This window comes from Typopeltis vanoorti, chromosome 10, assembly GCF_054136105.1.
Source record: "Typopeltis vanoorti isolate ZY-2024b chromosome 10, IOZ_Tvanoo_1.0, whole genome shotgun sequence".
In the NCBI taxonomy this organism is placed as follows: domain Eukaryota; kingdom Metazoa; phylum Arthropoda; class Arachnida; order Uropygi; family Thelyphonidae; genus Typopeltis; species Typopeltis vanoorti.
In genome coordinates this window covers 49,076,905-49,095,790 of record NC_143558.1, presented here as the reverse complement: position 1 = coordinate 49,095,790, position 18,886 = coordinate 49,076,905, and the positions used below count along the sequence as shown (strand labels likewise).

The 18,886-nt window shown below is 34.2% G+C and overlaps 1 protein-coding gene across 1 annotated transcript in view; it reads right to left on the bottom strand.

The window, feature by feature from the left end:
- Positions 1-615: 615 nt before the first annotated feature.
- Positions 616-18,886, bottom strand: part of LOC150102406 (uncharacterized) — a 357,402-nt gene continuing 339,131 nt past the window's right edge. The window contains exons 20-21 of the mRNA XM_090399570.1: positions 15,135-15,216; positions 616-3,556 (exon numbers count right to left, since the gene is read on the bottom strand). Of these exons, the coding sequence (XP_090255696.1) occupies positions 3,500-3,556; positions 15,135-15,216 (139 nt within the window). The 3' untranslated portion in view covers positions 616-3,499. The remainder of the gene's footprint in view (positions 3,557-15,134; positions 15,217-18,886) is intronic.

Sequence of the window (18,886 nt, the reverse complement as noted above, 5' to 3'; positions counted from 1 at the left end):
GAAGGCATTCAGAAATTAATATTAGAAGGAAAATTGGATGGAAAAAGAGGGAGAGGTAGACCCAGGAGAATGTGGTTTGAAGACATTAAGGACTGAACTGGCTTGAATTACCATAAAGGTTCCAGAGAAGCAAAAGAAAGAAAAAGGTTCCGTGACATGGTTGCCAACCTCCTTCTAGGGGATGACACTTGAAGAAGAGGGAGACAAGGGTAGAACAAAAGACCATTCATGGAAATGGTATATGGAGGGTGTGAGCAGGAGAGTGAGAAGCAATGGGGGGGGGGGGTCTGAAAAGTTCTAATAACACCCAGAACAAAAGGTTATTAACTTATGTTCTTATATCCTCATATGTTCTTTCTTGTAGTAATATCAGTTGCTTTAATATCATTTTTGTTCTAGGTGTTTATCTGAACTTTCCAGACCCCCACCCCTTATAATTAGCATCACTGAGAGTGTTGTAACAAGACTATATAAACTGTTGACAGATGCAGATAATTTTTTTCCTTCTTGCATAATTTTGAGAACAAACTTAAAATTTTTTAAAAACAATTCATATACTGATATTTAAGACAGAAGCAAATGGTATATGCAAAACAATAAGACAATGCAATATAGTAAACAAGAATGGTTTTATTTTAACTAAAGCAATTATAGTATAAAGTAATTGCAACTTCCCAAAAAACAAATTTTAAATGCATTCTAAAATTAGAAAGATTTGATTTAAATAACTGTATATCAACAATTTTATCATTCACTGGAAAAGGAATATTTATTCATTCAAAATGTATTAAATTCTATAGCTAAATAATGGAGATGATAAAAATAATACACCTCACTTGATTTGTACTGCAGTTTTCCTTGTAGATAATTTCAATGATTTTTAATGATGGCATGAATTTAAATACATTTTTTTCTATGACATTTATTAAAACTGATTTTTCCTTCATATAGAATAATGAAAGTACCATCTTCTTACACTCTGTATTTTTAAATCAACAAGTGAAATACTGTTCTGAACATATAATAAATGAGGTAGTAGTAGAGTAACCCTTGTTCTTGATTTGAATTTCTTTCCATCAATGAACATTATTCATTGTCTGAAAGATATTTAAGTGGAATGACTCAGATTTGTATAATGATATGAAATATTGTTTGTTCTATGTATAGTGATGGAAGACCATCATATGATAATAATAATATTTAAATAAAACTAAAAAATATCACAATTTAATCTGAGCATATACTAATTAAGATAGAATTTATATAGAAAACAAAACAGAATGCCAATTATGATTCAGATTAATACATTAATATAATGACAAGACCAACTAATCACAAAGTACTTAGTAATGAGAGAAGATAGGCATGTTTCTTTATACAGTATCTGGTTACTGTACTTTATCACAAGTTATAAAGAATGCTATTGCAGAAATTTAGCATCAAATAATAAAATAAGAGAAAGGGTATAAATGTTTTAATAAAATAACTATTATTAGTACTAGTCCTCTTTTCTTTTTTGTGTGAACCTTTACTTATTCACATTATCTGTTATCATAGGCATAGGATTGTTAAAAACAAAATACATATGCTTTATTATATAACAGTTTTTGATGTTTGACATCATTGACATAACCCTAAAATGCAACTAAAAGACTTCAAAGAAATTTTACACATTTCAACTTTATTCTAGATGGAAGAGGCATATTGGCATGCCAGAAGTTCAAAAAATTATTTAACTGCTTAATATTAAGCATTCTTGGAATGCATATAAAAATACTTAATGGCAAGCATTTTTCATTATAATTATATTAAGGTGTTTAAAATAAATAGCTTGTTCATAAGATCAAAAAGTTAGAAATGGATTCTATTCACAATACGGTATGAAAATATACAATACATATATAGAAATAAGTACAAGTGGTGATGGCATTTTCTGAACACACAGTGTGACTAGAAATTTGACATGATGTTCGCAGAACTTTTCTGCACAACCTCTAAGCTCACTAAAAATTTATACAAATAAAATATTAAGTTTACAGAAATTCTACTGCAAGCATCTACTATAATACTAATTACATGAGTTAATAAGAAAAAAAATGTTAGTAAAAAAATTCTTTACACTAACAACAGATGAACATAACAAAAACATTCAATAAATTATATATCAAATCTAAGTTTAGTCTGCTCCCAGTCATTATGCTTCCAGTAAGCAAAAACAGTAACAATCGTAAAAAGCTCACTACTTCTCAATGACTGTGTTCACATGTTTGAGACTTACAACAAGATGAAACTATCTTACTTCTCATGACATAATTATGCCTTGATTTGTTTTGATTGAAATTTTAAGCAGAAAGCAAGCTCTACTCTAAGAAATTTGGCAGACATAAATAAAATGAAGACATTAAGATAAATATCACTTCATTTAAATTTATATATGCTACATATAACTATATATCAAAGTTATTATTCAATGCAAAAAAACATTAAAATATTAAGAAAGAAGAAAATTTCCAGATAAGTAAAAATGTTTGAACATAGTTTTACTTGAAGAATATAATAGTATACAATACCATGAAATCTATGATAGTTTTTCAATGCTAATTGGCATGCAAAGCACAAGCAATTTTATTTTTTGTCATTTAAATAAGATTTAGTTTCACATTATTCATAATTCTCTACTAACATCTGTATTAATACACAAACTATCCAAACAGGAATGGATAAGTACTGGTCTCTATAGTCTTTCTGTCTATAAGAATGGTTTGTTACTGTACTAGCCATAGGACCATTACAGAATTAATTCACCATCTATGAGTTATAAAAAACGATTATGTGATCCACATTTAAAAGTGCAGCATATTGTATATTCATGTATAAAGATAACTAATTTGATTCTAAAATATGAACTATGTTTTAATGGCTGTTTCTTATTTATTCTTTTTTGAAAACCTGCCCCTTTTCTTGAATTTCACTATAATATATTGAAACTACAAAAATTTGTTCTGTGGTTTCAATTTTGTCAAAACCATTACTGCATCATTCAAACTTGTACAGAAGTTATCTATACAAAAAGATGATTACTTACTGATGAAGGTTATTTTGGCTTTTTTCATTTCCTATTTACATAAAAGTCCTCCACACTTTCAAGTAATAGAAAGTTTCTCCTAGCATACAATGCAATGCAGGAAATTGGCTTTTTTTTTAAACCACAAAATATATAAAAATGTACAGGCAAAACAGTTTACCTCTGGTGTTACAAAATGGATTTTTTTTTCTTTTTTTTGTTACAAGTCATTTCTTTTCAGTTACCAATTAAATCATAATAATAATACAGTAAACTGTTATTGCCTATTAAAATTGAAATGTTATGATAATTTCAGTATGCAGTCCATGATGTATCTTATGAGCACACATTACAAAATGCTTATTGGAGATTGCCACTTTCAAGATAATAGCACCTGTTTGGATTAAGGCATACTGATACATTTAGGGCAGGAGGTTATGATTCTGTACTTGCTTCTTTTGAAAGTCTACTTTTCCTTGTCAATTTAGCTTTCTGAAAATAAAAAGAATGAAAATTTAGTAGTAAGCATATCAAATACTTGAAGAAATAAAGTTCCATAATGTTGATATATTGGCAAACCCCTGTAGTGAAGTTCTTTGAATAGCAAATCACTCTTTTTTACTAGGTGTATGTAATGGTTTAATAATATTTTTAAGCCCAACAATGTAAAGAAAGTATTAATTTATGTCAGTTATGCAAATGAAAAATTTAGAATAAGTTACTCTGAATAGTTTTGGCTTAAGGGAACACAACTACCAGTTTGGTCATTTACACAATTAAAAGTTTTTCTATTTCAGCCTTAGGATTGTTACATTCATGGATAATTGCAGTATTACCAGTGTTTCACTTTTTCATTTTATCTTTTCTTTAAACAACTATAACAGCAATGTAAGTTTAGCTTGCAGCCTTATCTCAGTGTTCAATAAGCCATTACCACTATATTTAATTATTTTAGTTGTGGTATCTAATGTGATAAGTTTAGATGTCCCCCCCCACTGGAAGCAACAACATCCTTACTTTATTTTATCAGTCATTATTAACTACAATAAAGTAAAATAATAGTTATAAAGAGTTTATAATTCACAGCAAAACACCAAGACATAAAGAGATGTAACAAGCAAATACGTCATAAACAAACAGTTCGTGAAAACTATGCATTAGTTGATTCAGGGAAGCATCATGTCTCTAAAACCATAATATGAGCAAATGCAATGTTGTATAAATGAGCATTAGTCATAATTGAAAAGCGTTGTATGAGTAGATCATCATAAAGCAAAGCATTGTAAGGTGGGATATTACTATACTAAATTTTCAACAGAATTTGCTCAATAATTTTACAGCAAAAAGCTAGAGTTTAAAAAAAAAAAACAAGTATTCCAGATAAAAGACAAAAGTTTTTCTATTTCAGCCTTAGGATTGTTACATTCATGGATAATTTTAGTATTAGCAGTGTTTCACTTTTTCATTTTATCTTTGCTTTAAACAACTATTTAAATTTAAATAACTTTAAACAACTGCATTATTAACATCAGACTCCAAGGACTCAAAAGATTCACTGTTGGAGGTTAGCACTCACGCCATGAGATCATCAAACCATGTCTTGAACCCATTCATAGTTTCCGCACTAATTACACTCTCTTTATACAGCTTCAAGGGATGACTTCTTGTTCTACCCTTGTCAATCTCTCTCTCTCTGCTCTATGAAAAATCTCCTCCACGTCAATCTGATAACAAAGCAAACAATGTAAGCAAACAAAGTTTATGCATGAAATATCTTCATGATGGCTGATAACCATATTAGTTACATTATTATCCTACAATGCAGAGCAGACTTCCTTTCAGAAGTGTATACTGCTACGCATTATGGGAAGGGTCACTACCAAGACCAGTTTATATCTTCATTGATGTAAAGTGTAGGGTTACTTTTCCAAAAACTCTAAGTGATCTACAAGATCACTAAACCTCACTGATTAACCCAAAAGGATCACTATAAAACTGATCAAACTCTCATCAGTGGCTCTACAACAAAAACCTACCGCCAAGTAGGACTGCTTTACTCCCCAGATTCAAGCCCAAAGACAAACATTATTAAATGTCATCAGTTGGAGTCAGACCTAGAAGAGATACCAAGGTTTCAGCCGGGGCCTGGCCCCGGAACTTTTTTATGACGATGCCCGGAACATTTTTCTGTTTTGTGACTTTTCTCCCTTTACAGTAATTAAGCCTAATTTGAAACAGACAGCAATGGCAGGTTATTAAGACAAGCATATGATTGGTGTGGTATTAGCAAAAGATTGCATGATGGAAAGATAAAAGCAAGCCGACAGTTGAGTTGAAATGCTAACTCTCTTCAACCGAATTCCAATAATATGTGAAACTGCCATAACAATATTCACTATATATATATATATAGTGAATGTTGTGGCAGTTTCACATATATTTCTTAGTTTTAATATGGTTACAAATTTTAACACGTTCGGTTGAATTTTGTTGCCGCTTTATGACGAGCGAACTCACAGACATCTAATTAATAACAATAGTTTTTAGTTACATACTGTGTTTGCCAGTGCAGCATATGGTTTTACTTGAGTCTATACAGCATAGTTTCTGTATGGGGGGGACATGTGATTCATTCATTAGTGTCGTTTTTATCCCAGTTGTCTCTAATTGCACTATTTGTTGAGAAATATATTACATAGAGTGCTTGTACTTTATTCACTGACATAATAAAAGTACTTGTTTTTCTTGCCTCTGCAGTATAGTGGCTATTGGGGAGGGCGTGTTGTTTACCAATGGGAGCAGGTTACTATCGCCCCGATGTCGACATGTTTAAGGCTTTTTTTTCATGTACGAAAATTTTTAATTTCTTTTTTCAAAAAGTAAAATCAGGGGTGCGAGTTATATTTGAGTAAATACAGTATTTCAACTATGGATAAGTACATTGGTACCTTCTTTAAACTGAAAAACAGCTCAGATGACAGCGATAATACAAAACGAGTTTGAAATGACAGTTTGTAATGTGTAGTTTTTGAAGAGAAAGAGGTCTGTAATGAATCCACAGAAACACAGAATTCCCATCAGTTGCAATGCAATAATATTAATATGCTGAACGAAAGGAAAGATTTAGGAACTTGCTGGACACTCGACCAGTGGATCGCATTCAAAGGTAAATATAATTGGTTATTTTGTAGGAACATTTTTCTATTTTGTGACTTTTCTCCCTTTACGGTAATTATGCCTACATCATTGTGTTATTATTCAACAATTGTTTACAGTTTTGAATGTGTATATAAAGTCGATATCAAACAGTTGTCTGATTACGAATGCATGATGAAAGGGATGGGGAGGTTTGAAGCTTCCCTGGATAGCATCCAAAGGTAAATACAATTACAATTGGTAATTTTGTATAGGGCCCTGGAACTTATTCACTTAGAATTTAATCACTGTTCAGAAATCATATATTACTCATATATAAATAGTAAAAAACGTGCATCACCTTATCATTAAAATACTCTAGATCACAGGCAGTTGTAAAAAGTTTTAATGCTTGGTTAGAAATTAAATTAAACTTGCCAAAAAAGTATATTCTTGTTTAATCCTTTATCCAAGTGTAAGTAAACAAAGTCTGCAAGTGAAGTATCTTTATGACTAGTGAAGATACCTCTAATCTAGAGTATTTTAATACTAAGATGATACACTTTTCACTAATTGTATATGAGAAATATACGACCCCTGCATTCATTCAACCTTGATATCTCTTTTCGGTCTGGCTCCCAATGATGAGAATTCAGTACAGGTCAAAACTGGTCACAGTAGTGAACCGTTCCATAATGCATAGCAATATATATTTCTGTAAGGAAGTGTGCTTTGGATTATGGGATAGTAAGACAATTAATGTAAAGTCATCAGCCTATATATACAAATAGCCTAGTTGCAAAGATACTTCTTGCTCAAACTTTGTTTGCTTATACTTACATAAAGGATTAAACAAGAATATAGTTTCTTGGCAAGTTTAAGTTTATATCTAACCAAGTGCAAAAACTTTCTATACAATAATCTAGTTTTAATGATTTTTTCTTAGGAAGTGTAGATTGCTAAGAAAACATTTTGTAATGGAAGAGATGAAGATGGCACAATGAAGTTACTAATCTTCTTAAGGAGCATTAGTTATTGTCAGGTATTTTCGTCTAACCTGATGATATCTTAGGCTCAGTGTTCACCTATGGATTTTTATTTCTTTAACATGTTGCCAGAATGTACTTTCCATGCATATACCTTTTAACATACAACATCAAAATGACTTCTTACATAAATGCTGATCCTTTCATAGGCCAGAAGAGTTTAGAGCAACTGAAGAAATATCATAAGTGTACTGTAAGTTACTGTTTGTTTTCAAGTTTTTCAAAACCAAAAATTATTAACATTTAGCAACTGGTTCTCAAGAAGTGGTAGAAATCAGTCCCATCTTACACTGGTACTGCTATTAATAATGTAAGTATATTCAACTGCAATGAAGATATTTAGAAATATCTTTCTGGATATGCATTTATTTACATTATTATTCACTTCTACTACTCAGAAACTAAGATATCAGCAGATATTGTATTTATGAAGCAATATTGTATCCATCTTTCTACAAAGCCAATTGTATTCTTTCACATCACCTCTTGTTCATATCACTTATTATATTTTTTCCCAGCAACAGTCTCACTGCTTAAGCTTCACATTAGTTTTACTTAGCTACTCATTTTGAAGTACTGTGATTATTACCACAGTACTTCAAAATGAGTGGGCATGGGTATTTGTAAAAGCCTGTTCTGAATGAGCTTGATTAGTTCCTTGAATTTATAAGGCTTGTCTTTTTTTTTTTTTTTTTTAAATTTCTGGAATGCACTGAAAATAATAATAGCTATATATTAATGTTAATAAAGAAATTTTCTGAAACTAAGCTTCATGTTGCTCCTGCATCAAATGCAGGATCTTCATGTTTGCATTAAATAATGCTTTGCTATTTCCATCATCACAGTTATATCTGATTTCTAAACAAAGTAATAATTTAGAGCTAAAGATTATACATACTTAACTGGTTTGGATAGCTCATAAGTGGTTATTGACAGTACAGGTGTGATGTTTTACAAGATTAGATAAGGGATTTCCTTAACACTGTGCCAAATGACACCCTGGTTTCTTTTAAGGATGCTGTGCAAACAAACTGATTAGTTGAACTCCTTTAAGTGAGTTGCACTGTTCCACTGCATTGTTTTTTTTTTCTTGAATTCAAATATCCTAGTGTGTATAAATTACTGTTTTCTGTGGAAAGTTATACATAGGTTGGACTGGCAGAAGTTATGAAATATGACAATATGTACAATGTGGTGGTGTCAGTCACTCACAATGAAAGAGAATTCAGGACTTATTGCATGCCTCTGCAGAAAACTCCAAAATGGAATGATCTGTGGTTTCAATGCCTTATCTTAAAAATGATTTTTTGTCTCAATGCTTTGAGGAATTCTGGTGAAGTAATTCATTTGTATGTCAGCCTGAACAAACACCAGGATTTTATTTGGCAAGATGTTTAACTATTGTTTATCTAGTCTTACACCACATCAGCAACCAACCACCTAATAATTAAAATTATAACAACGGAATTAGCTCACGTAAAATATTATTTATTAGTACAATTTACGTCTGAGTATCACAGGCATCTTCAGTGCATGTATAAAGCTATTAAAAAAAAATAACCAACAATTCCAAAAGGCACCACCTAAGTAGCTAATGTAAGATAACTAAAAAAGGTCAATAAATTTCCTAATTGATTAAAAAAAACAGATAAATAAATAAATTACACACACACACACACACACACAATTAAAAAAAGTTAGGAAAGATTAGCTGATTTATAAAGTACTATCTCCCATAAAGGGGATAGATGTAGACCATCGGATCTGTTTAAGTTAGGAGAGTGAAGTAAAGTTTCACATGTTTCTTTATAAAGCTGTTCCATGAGGAACCGACTTTTGTGAAGGACTCTTATCTTGTTCCAATGAACTCTATGTCTAGTGTTGATGGCATGTTCTGCAAGTCCAGACTGTTCGGGATCAAGGTATTGAATATAAGACTGGTATTCTTCTAGCCGAATAAAAGCAGATCTTCTTGTTTATCCGAAATAAGATAACCCACAAGAGCAAGGAATCTGGTAGACACCTGGATAACTGAGATGTAAAAACTTGTCCTTAAAAATATTTAGTGGTTTTAAAACTTTTGCTACGCGTTTACTAATGCCTTGCAGAACATGCCATCAACACTGGACATTGAGTTCATTGGAACAAGAAAAGAGTCCTTTACAAAAGTCAGTTCCTCATGGAACGGCTTTATAAAGAAACATGTGAAACTTTACTTCACTCTCCTAACTTAAACAGATCCAGCTAATCTTTCCTAACTTTTCTTAATTGTATACATACATATATAATTTATTTATTTAAAATAAGTTAGGAAATTTACCTTTTTTAGTTATCTCACATTAGCTACTTAGGTGGCACCTTTCAGAATTGTCAGTTATTGTTTAATTAGCTTTATACATGTACTGAAGATGCCTGTGATACTCGGGGGAAATTTCTACTAATAAATAATATTTTATGTGAGTTAATTCTGTTTTTATAATTTTAAATAATATGTCTACCAGTGGCATCGTGTGCCCATTTCGGTTGGGTGTGCTCTCATGTGGGGTTATGCAACCCACGCTACAAATTTCACGTCAATTTGACCGTATGCACAGGCTTGCATCTGCAGAAAATTTTGGGGGGAGGAGGAGCAAAACTTGGAGACAAATAATTACATCAACAAATGTCTTTAGCTTTTTTTTTTGATGTAATTATTTGTCGATGTAAACTATAAATACATTATTTTCATTTTGCATCGATTTTAATGATCTTTAATTCTTGGGGAAAAAAAAGGTATTCAGAATTAATAGTTTTTAGCACAGAAAGAAATTATTCATTCAAGATCTAACAAGTCTAAAATGTAAACAAGGAGAAAACTTGTGCTTGGGCAAGAGAGAAAATACACATATATTAACCTTAAGTAAGGCTGTAAAAATGTTGATTTAGAGATGTGAAATTAATCTTGTTTACCCAAGGTCATGAAAGGAATTTTGTATATAAATGTAGTTAAAAAGAGAATACCCTATGTAATGTATGTGAATTAATTGAATGTAAGCAAAAGTAAAGGTCACGTATTAGCCGTCCAGTGTAATTTATGGCCCAAGGCAAAGAGAATCATATGGAAAGCAAAGCTCGATCGCGTTTCTCGGAAGACTCTAAGCACGGAAGATGAGTGCCATGCAGAAAACATAGCAAAAGAGGGCACCAAAAGAGGTGATATAAAAAGGGTTTGCCCTACCCCTCTCTAGAGGCTTTTTTTTGTTCCTGGTTCCTGTTTCTTGGACATTGGCTCTCTCACCTGTCTCCTGAGTGATTCTGGACCGCCCGTAGAAGTTATGAGTCAGTGCCCGTAGTTCCAGAGTCCCGGCTAGCTATCTCTTCATAACAGAGTAGCAGAGCATGACCAAGGACCGGTGATGCTGATGACTGCAAGTGGCAACGGAACAAAACCAGGGCAGCATATCGCCAAATCATTCAGAAAGGCCATATCGTGCGACCATCATAATTGACCAAGTGGACGAAAGCCAGCGGAAGGATCGAGATGTCTAGACAAAGCTGTGGACAGACCAGATAATCATACCAGGGAATGGTAAAGTACAGAATTTATTTTATGTTTACAGTTAAAGAAATGAACGGACACTGTATGAAATTTAGAGTGAGGACATTTGATAGTGAACTTTTAAGTGAATACCATATTTGGCAGTGACCTGTCCCAACTGGAAAGAAATGTCTGAGAAGGAAATTGTATGTGATGACTATGATTAATGTGAGAAATTATTACTTAGAAATAATTGAATGGATTAATTCTAAACTAGCATTTTCTGTATATTAATGAGTGTTTTGTAGAGCAAGTTAGTGTTCACGTTCAAGGGTGTTTAGCTGTGTTACCTAATTTTACTTAGAATGAAATTGAATTAACTATGTGTTTGATGCTTTTATTGTATATGAATTTTAGACCTCACAATAAACATGCTTTGTATTTTATACCTGATATTGGCTTGAAATATGAATTCAAATTACCACTCATAAAACTGAACCTAAGCAGGAGGGATATAGATGTATAGTAGGTATTTATAAGATAAGCCACGACTGCAAACAAAGTTAGATATAGACGAATTGAAGTGGATTGTAGACGTGTATAAGTGCTAGAACTTTCACCTCTGTATATTATTCTGAGAAGGTCTCCTTGGATAAGAGTCTCATCTATCCTAGGATATTGGCTGGCGCAGCGTATCAAATAAATTCATCAATATTTGATCAGGAGAGTCTCAGATAGTAGGAATTAAGGGCTTTGTTCCTAAGATAAAGCCTCTAATAAATAAAGAATACACGTGACTAGTCTAAGAAACGGCCCAAATTATAGATTGAGTAGAATATAGAGAGTGATAGATGCAAATTGAATTGAGTGTTAAGGATAATAGAGAATTAGAAAAGAGTTAATTATAGTATAATAAGGCAAACATAATAGAACTAAAATATAGAGAAGTACGAAGAACAACGATATAACAAAAGTTTTTGTTGGCATATGCTTCCAAAAGAGACAAGCTTCATCGACATTGAACATTTGATGATCATCATAATCACCCTCCTGAATTATGCTTTGAAATTCTTCAGAAAACTTGGCACAGAATGTTTATCAGCACTAGCAGATTCCCCAGTTATTCTTAGGTTATGCAGTCCAGCTCGATTTTTTAAATGGTCAAACCATCCTAAACTTGCAGTAAAGCGTTCACATTCTTCTAGAAATTTGGTTTCTTTCAATTAGGTAAAAATATAGAGAGCTTTTGCTGAATATTCCCTGTATTTAGAGGTTTCTTTTGTTTATAATCCTCAATACAGAGTGATAGAAGATGCTCCATCTTGATAATCAAATGGCTTCTATTTCGGGTGATCTACATGCTTAAAGAAGCAGCAGCAAGCTAATCCGTGTTCTTTATATTCTTTTGCTCTTATTTAATATAGTCCAAACTGTAGACTCACTGCATCCCAGGTCTCGCACAATCATTGTATTACTAGCACCACTTTCGTGTCTCTTAATTATTTCCAGCTTTTACACTTGCTGCAGACTGGTGACAAATTTCGCATAACGTAAAAAAAACGTGTTAACTGATTACTGCACATATCGAATTCGCATTAAGCGAGGTTTTCTTTAGTCTTTGTTTCTGCATGGCAAGGTCTTCAATATCATTATCATAATCCACTGGGGTGCTTTCACAATTTTAGCAACATGATCCTTGAATTTTATTTCTCTGATGATCACAACTTCCACATCTCTCATTTCTTCTGCCTCCTTCAAAATTTCCCATTAATTGTATCCTCTGAATGTACTCACTCTTGCCTACTAAATTAAAAAGCCTCTGAGTATACCAACTCTTGCCTACTAAATTTCAAGACCTTATACTTTGCAACCCTAAACTATCAGCTTCACTCACAGAGACTATCGCAAGCCACTCTATACTCCCATAGTTCTTCCTGACTTTCCATCATCAAACAGCTGTCTCTCTATTAAGTCTATCCCAATGTTATTAACATACAAGTTAAACAACAAATGGCTCCAAAACAGATCCCTGCAGCACAACTCTTGTGACCTTCTTCTTGTAGGATAACATTCCTCAATGGACAATTCAGATACCTATCTGACAGCCAATCACCTATCCAACTGACTAGACTCTTATCCAATTCTAGTTTTTTAAATTTAGTTATTAATTTGTATGGCAACCTGTCAAAGACTTTCAAAATGAAGAGTGGAAACTGATTAGATGTTTCAGAAACTATAATTGTGACACTTTCTGTAATATGCTATTACATGATTCACTCCATCATTGGCATACCAGTTGACCTCACAGAATTGAATTCTGATAAGGAAGAGAAGGTGAGCCAGTCAGCTTGCTCAATTTCCCATTGTGACATCTGTAACCTAATGCATGGCTGCCCATGCAATAAAGTGGATTTCAACGGGAAAATGATTGCTCTCAAATAAGTTGTCATCAGCTAATGGCAGTGAATGTTTGGGTAGGCATATGGAAGAATACGTTGCTTCCTGTAGTTAAGAGGGATAGATTATTGTTGTTGTTGTTGTTGAGCATATGCTCAACAACTCTTCCTCTGTTAGTTCACATGCTACCCCCAGAGTATTGTGCCTGTTCAAATCCATCATTAAAAGTAAAAGAGATGGTAACTGCAACATGACACCATCAAGGTCATCCTGAGAGATATCTGCAACAGGGGTAGGTAGTGCAGCATATTGTTATAAGAGATCCAACTGAGAGTCAGATGGCAACTGCCTCTATGTTTGAATTAAGTGGAACTTGCTGAAAGGGGATATGGTTGTCCACAAAGATGATGAATTCTCCACTGGCAGGTCCATCCCCTGTCCAGTCCTTACAAATGATGGCTACATTTCATAATGCAAGACTATCATGTTTCCTGCAGGCAGAAGCATATTGATTTACTTTTTCAAGACAAAAGAGTCTTGATATCGTCAATGTTTTAATGGAAATCATGACAAATCCATTGTAGAAATGTTTTCGTTCTTTAGTTTTGGTGGTCTTGTTTTCATTGACCTTTGATTTTTCTTTTTAAAGAATTGTGGACAGCCACTGTCCATCATTTTGTGTCAACAGGAAAAATATTCAAGACATCGGAAAACTGGTATACCACTAGGTATATTAACTGTTTTATTTGTGCGCGTGTGTGTGTGTGTGTGTGTGTGAGGGGGGTATTAATGGGTCTGGAGGCACTTCTCTGTGGTAAACATTTCATTTTTTTTTCACTAGTGGATTCTCATGTAGTAGGACATTTTTTGCATGTAATCAGGAGTGAGTCCATATTCTCTTTGATACCCTCTAAATAGATAGCAAGTATATCATACTGTTTAGGGATGTAGTTGGGAGAAGATAGGACTGACATACGTGTTAAGTTACAGTTGCCTTCAGTGTAAGAGGGTTTACCACTAGATGTTGCAGCTTTTGTAGAATATTGCCTCTTCACATCCTGGTAAGTGATGCACTGTCCAGTTTTTATTTTTTGGATCTCCTTTTCATCATTCTACTTCTGGCATGCTCAGGAGTATGCTGGCGGTTTCCTCATAGAAGATTTTGGTGTTTTGCTCTTACAGTAATTGTTTCATTATCTTTACTGCCACAACAAGCAGCTTGAGAATGACTATACTTTTGATATTCCAAGCAGTGCAAAGGGTTCAGGATATAGAGCTTAACTGGACAGATAAGATATTCTGCTTTCTCAGACAATGGTGATTTAGGTAAGTTGAATGTAAGGATGATATTCCTGGTGGGAAACAGGTGATTATCTCTACTTATGAGTATTCTCTTCATGGATCTCACTCCTTGGTCTTTTAATTCAGAGCTGATCTCTTCCTCTGCCACTCACCACGGAGTCACACAGATGCCCACTCTCTGGCAAGCAATGACTGCATTTGGGAGTGGAACAACAGGGTTAATTATATGCTGTACCAGCATCATGGCAAGCTTTAGGACCCTATCTTTGAACAATGGGGAAGAAGACTTACTGTAACACCATTTACATTTGCAGGCAAACCTGCTAGCTAAATGATTCTGACCAGGCTATCTAGGACCACCCTTTTTTGTTGAAACAGAGGGCAAAAGAGTGTAACCAGGATTCCCCCTCCCCCCAGATGTTCACCAGCTGCACCAGACAGCAAATGCGGTGGGTAATGTGCTGGAATCCACTGATGGTGATCCAGGAGACGGGGAAAAAAAAAAAGGGCCAGTACATCACTGGGGTGGCTTTCTCCACCACAAAAATATGCCTCACACAGAGAGGACCATAGAAGCATGTCAAATTCATTAACTTTCATAAAAAGTCACAATTTATTTTTAGGAGATGATGGGGACAACTGTTATCTTAAAATTCTTAAAATATGTACTTACCAAACCCTTCTCCTTAACTGATGTAATGCTACCTTTACTTTCTTTTGCAATATCACTCACTTTTTTTCGTATTTTTTCAAAACTGAAAAAACAAAAACAGCCAAAAAAAAAACTTAACTGTATGATACATGTTAACAAAGAAAATTTCTGAAATATAAATTTCATAGTTAGTCAATATAACCAACCTCAAAGTTAATAACTAAAATTACCAATTAAAATATATTTTAGAAAGAATACATGCATGCCAAAATGCAAGCCTGAATATTCTTGAAAGGTCACCATTTATAACCTTCTGAACAAAATATTTTTAACTATAAAAATGCAGATACAGAACTAATGGTCAGTTCATGAAGCTCAGTGACTTACTGAGGCTCATTAAAAAATGAGGGTCTTGGGCAAGCAGATTTTGCATAATTTGTTGTGCCATTTGAAAGAAGAAAGAATTTATTATTATTATTATTAAAGAGAGACCTCCAGGGAGTAAGGGACTCATCGAGGGAGGCCACATACTACATGCACCAGCTATCATACTTTTTCTTCAATTCATTCACACTGCTTGCACACACAACATCTAATGGCGTTCCATTCCAATCAAGCACCATGAGAGAAAAATGAAGCCCTCAACCCCCCCCCCCCCTTCTTAGCAGCATTCATTCTCAAGGATGCTCTCTTGTCCCTTCCCCACCCTCTATAAAATGAAAAATTCCATGAACTGAAATTCTGTATGACCCTTTCAAAAGTTTTAAGTCTCAATCATATCACCCCTCTTTCTCCTGTTTGCTTAGTGTCTGCAGTCTACAAATTCTCAATTTGTCTTCATAATCAGTATTCCACAATCATGATATCATTTTTAACACTCTCCTTTGCACTCTCTTCACTGTTTCAGAATCACAACAGAAACCAGGAGACCAGACCAGTGCACAAGTGAGGTCTTATCAAGGCCTTGTAAAGAAGCAAAATGACATCCTTATCTATACTTGTGAAAGCTCATTTCAGCACTGCAATTATCTTTTGGGTTGCATTTGCAATCTTTGCTACATGGCCCTGAACTTCAACTTGCTATCTACTAACACTCTAAGATCCCTAGCCTGATTATTTTCTTCTAGCACCAATATAATACTGCAATGGATAACTAATTGTGCCAAAGTGCATGACTTTTCATTTACTGACATCCATTTTCCCATGCCCACAATTCCAGCCCATTCAAATCATTCTGCAAGTACAGAATATCAGCAGCATTCCTAATTACCCTACCTATCTTTGAATCATCAGCAAATAGCTGTATGTCACCTGTCAAATCCTTCCCAATATCATTAATGTACAGATTGAACAAACGTGGACCAAGCACTGATCCTTGTGTGCTTGGTCCACTGTTAAATTAATAACAACATTACACCACTGGTTACCTTAAGACTTGCAAACTCACATTCCCCCATATACCACTTTTTGATATCTGTCAGTCAGCCATCCTCTTAACCACTGCTGTATTATGTCAAAAGCCGTAGCAAAATCAAAAAGTATCATGGTGTACCCATTCCCCTTGTCTGGTTCAATGGTAACATTATTATAAAATGTGAGAAAGTTGCTAAAACAAGACTTTCCCTTAGTAAACCCATGCTGTACATTGCAAAGTAGATTCACTGTCAACCCATTTCTGAACACGAGCCCTAACCAATTTTTGCAAAATTGGTTAGGGGTATCCAATGTATCCAACTATCAACCCATCAGTATCCGGAGATACTGATGGGTTGATAGTTGGATACACCAGTCTTTGCACCACCCTTGTGCAATGGGATTACTATACATTCTTTCCATTCCTGCAGAATCTTCCCTGTTCTGAGACTCAAATTATATAGCCTGGTCAAAGGAATAGCCAGTTCAGCTGACACTCATTTAGCACCTGTGCTGATATCCCATCAGTCCCTATTGCTGAATTCTTATTCAGTTTGTGCAATAGCTCTAATAACTCCTCTTTATACACCTGAGTTTCTTCAGAAGAGGTAGCAGTTAACTCAATGTTGCATACACCAAGTTGATAGTTTTTAGCAAAATGGGCACTTTCTTTCATATTCATTCTTTCTTTTATTTGCAGCATATCGATAGAATTCTTGTGAGTAGTCTTTAGCTTGCAGTCAGTTTATTTTCATATTCAGACTTAGCTTTCCGTACAACAGTTGCGTTCCGTACAACTGTTCTGGCGGCAAAGGTTGGTCGATTAGTAGAGCCTCTGTTACTAATGGCTCAGTTAAGTAAGTTTGAGTGTGGTTAGTAGTTGGAAGGGGTCCAATCGTTCGAAGCTGTTGGTACACTCTCCCTCGACGAGTCTTTGGACTTCCTGGAGGTGTCAAATAATAATAATAATAATTTTCATAATGGGCATCATCCTTATGCACACAGTATTCCTTCCACATCATCCATTTTTTTTACAAATCTCTTGCTTTATAAAATTATACATCCATTTGACTCCTATTCTATTTATTCTTCGAACTTTGGGACACATTCTGATATTGCATCATTTAAGTATTTTTTAGATGCTTCTCATGCGCTGTCATTATTCTCTCTATCCAGCAACCAATACCATTCCGCTGAACTCAGTATACTCCTCAGTTGGTCATAATTTCCTGCTTTGTAGTTCAGCATGTAACCTCTTCTGAATGGAACATTCATAAACTTACTCCTTTCCCAAGTGAGCACCGCATGGTCACTGTCAACAACCGGAGGCAGAATAGTTATGTCTTTGAAACACCTTCTGACACTACAATTAAATCTAACACTCTTTGACCTCAAGTTCCTTGTGTCATATGCTGCTTGAGGAAGTTATCTCCCAACATCTCAATAAATTCAGTTTCATTCTTCTCGTGAGATTTTACTGATACCTAATCAATATTTGGATAATTAAAGTCTCCCATGATGATTACTCTTTTCGCACTGATCTTTTCTATTTGCAATGCATTTCTTCATCACTAGCAACTGATCCAACAGGTCTGTAACAACACCCCACTATGTAATTGATCTTGCTAGATTCCACCTCACACCAGATGGCTTAAAATTCACTGAAATACTGTTACTAGTACTACAATCATCGTTCTGAACACTAACTGAATTCAAGTCATCTTATTTCATTAGCAGCAGCACTTCCTCCTCTCCTATACTTCCTAAAAATACTGTACCCTTTACTCTCAATACCAGTTAGTATGTCTGATTCTGATAGCAAGGTCTCACTAATGCCTCCAATTTGAGGTCCTAACATATTGACCAAGGCAACAAACTCTACCCCTTTGTTTCTGATACTCCTAATATTTTTATATAGACATAATAAGCTACCTGCATGTTCTTTTATATACTCTTATCTGCAGTCTGAATGACACATTTGGACAACTTGCAGATCTCTATTATTCTCTAATGCCTTATACATGTAGACATCTTTGTACGTATTTGATGGGTCTGAACCGGATAAACACAAAGCTGAAATCGTTCTTTCCTCATAATCATTTCCATGACAATGACCATTCTCTTCATTAGCACAATTATATAACACTGTTACTCTTACACTCATATCGTCACCATTCCTCCCATTATAATTTAGTTTCCCTGACTCTGTGTTAGGTCTCACACCAGTTATTAGTTTTTCAAGTCTCCTGATGCCAAACGCATTCAGGTGCAGGCCATCCCTCTTATACAAATCTAGTCTTCCCTCAAACTCACCCCACACATCCAAAAACTTGTATCCATTCCTTCTACACAGCTTATGC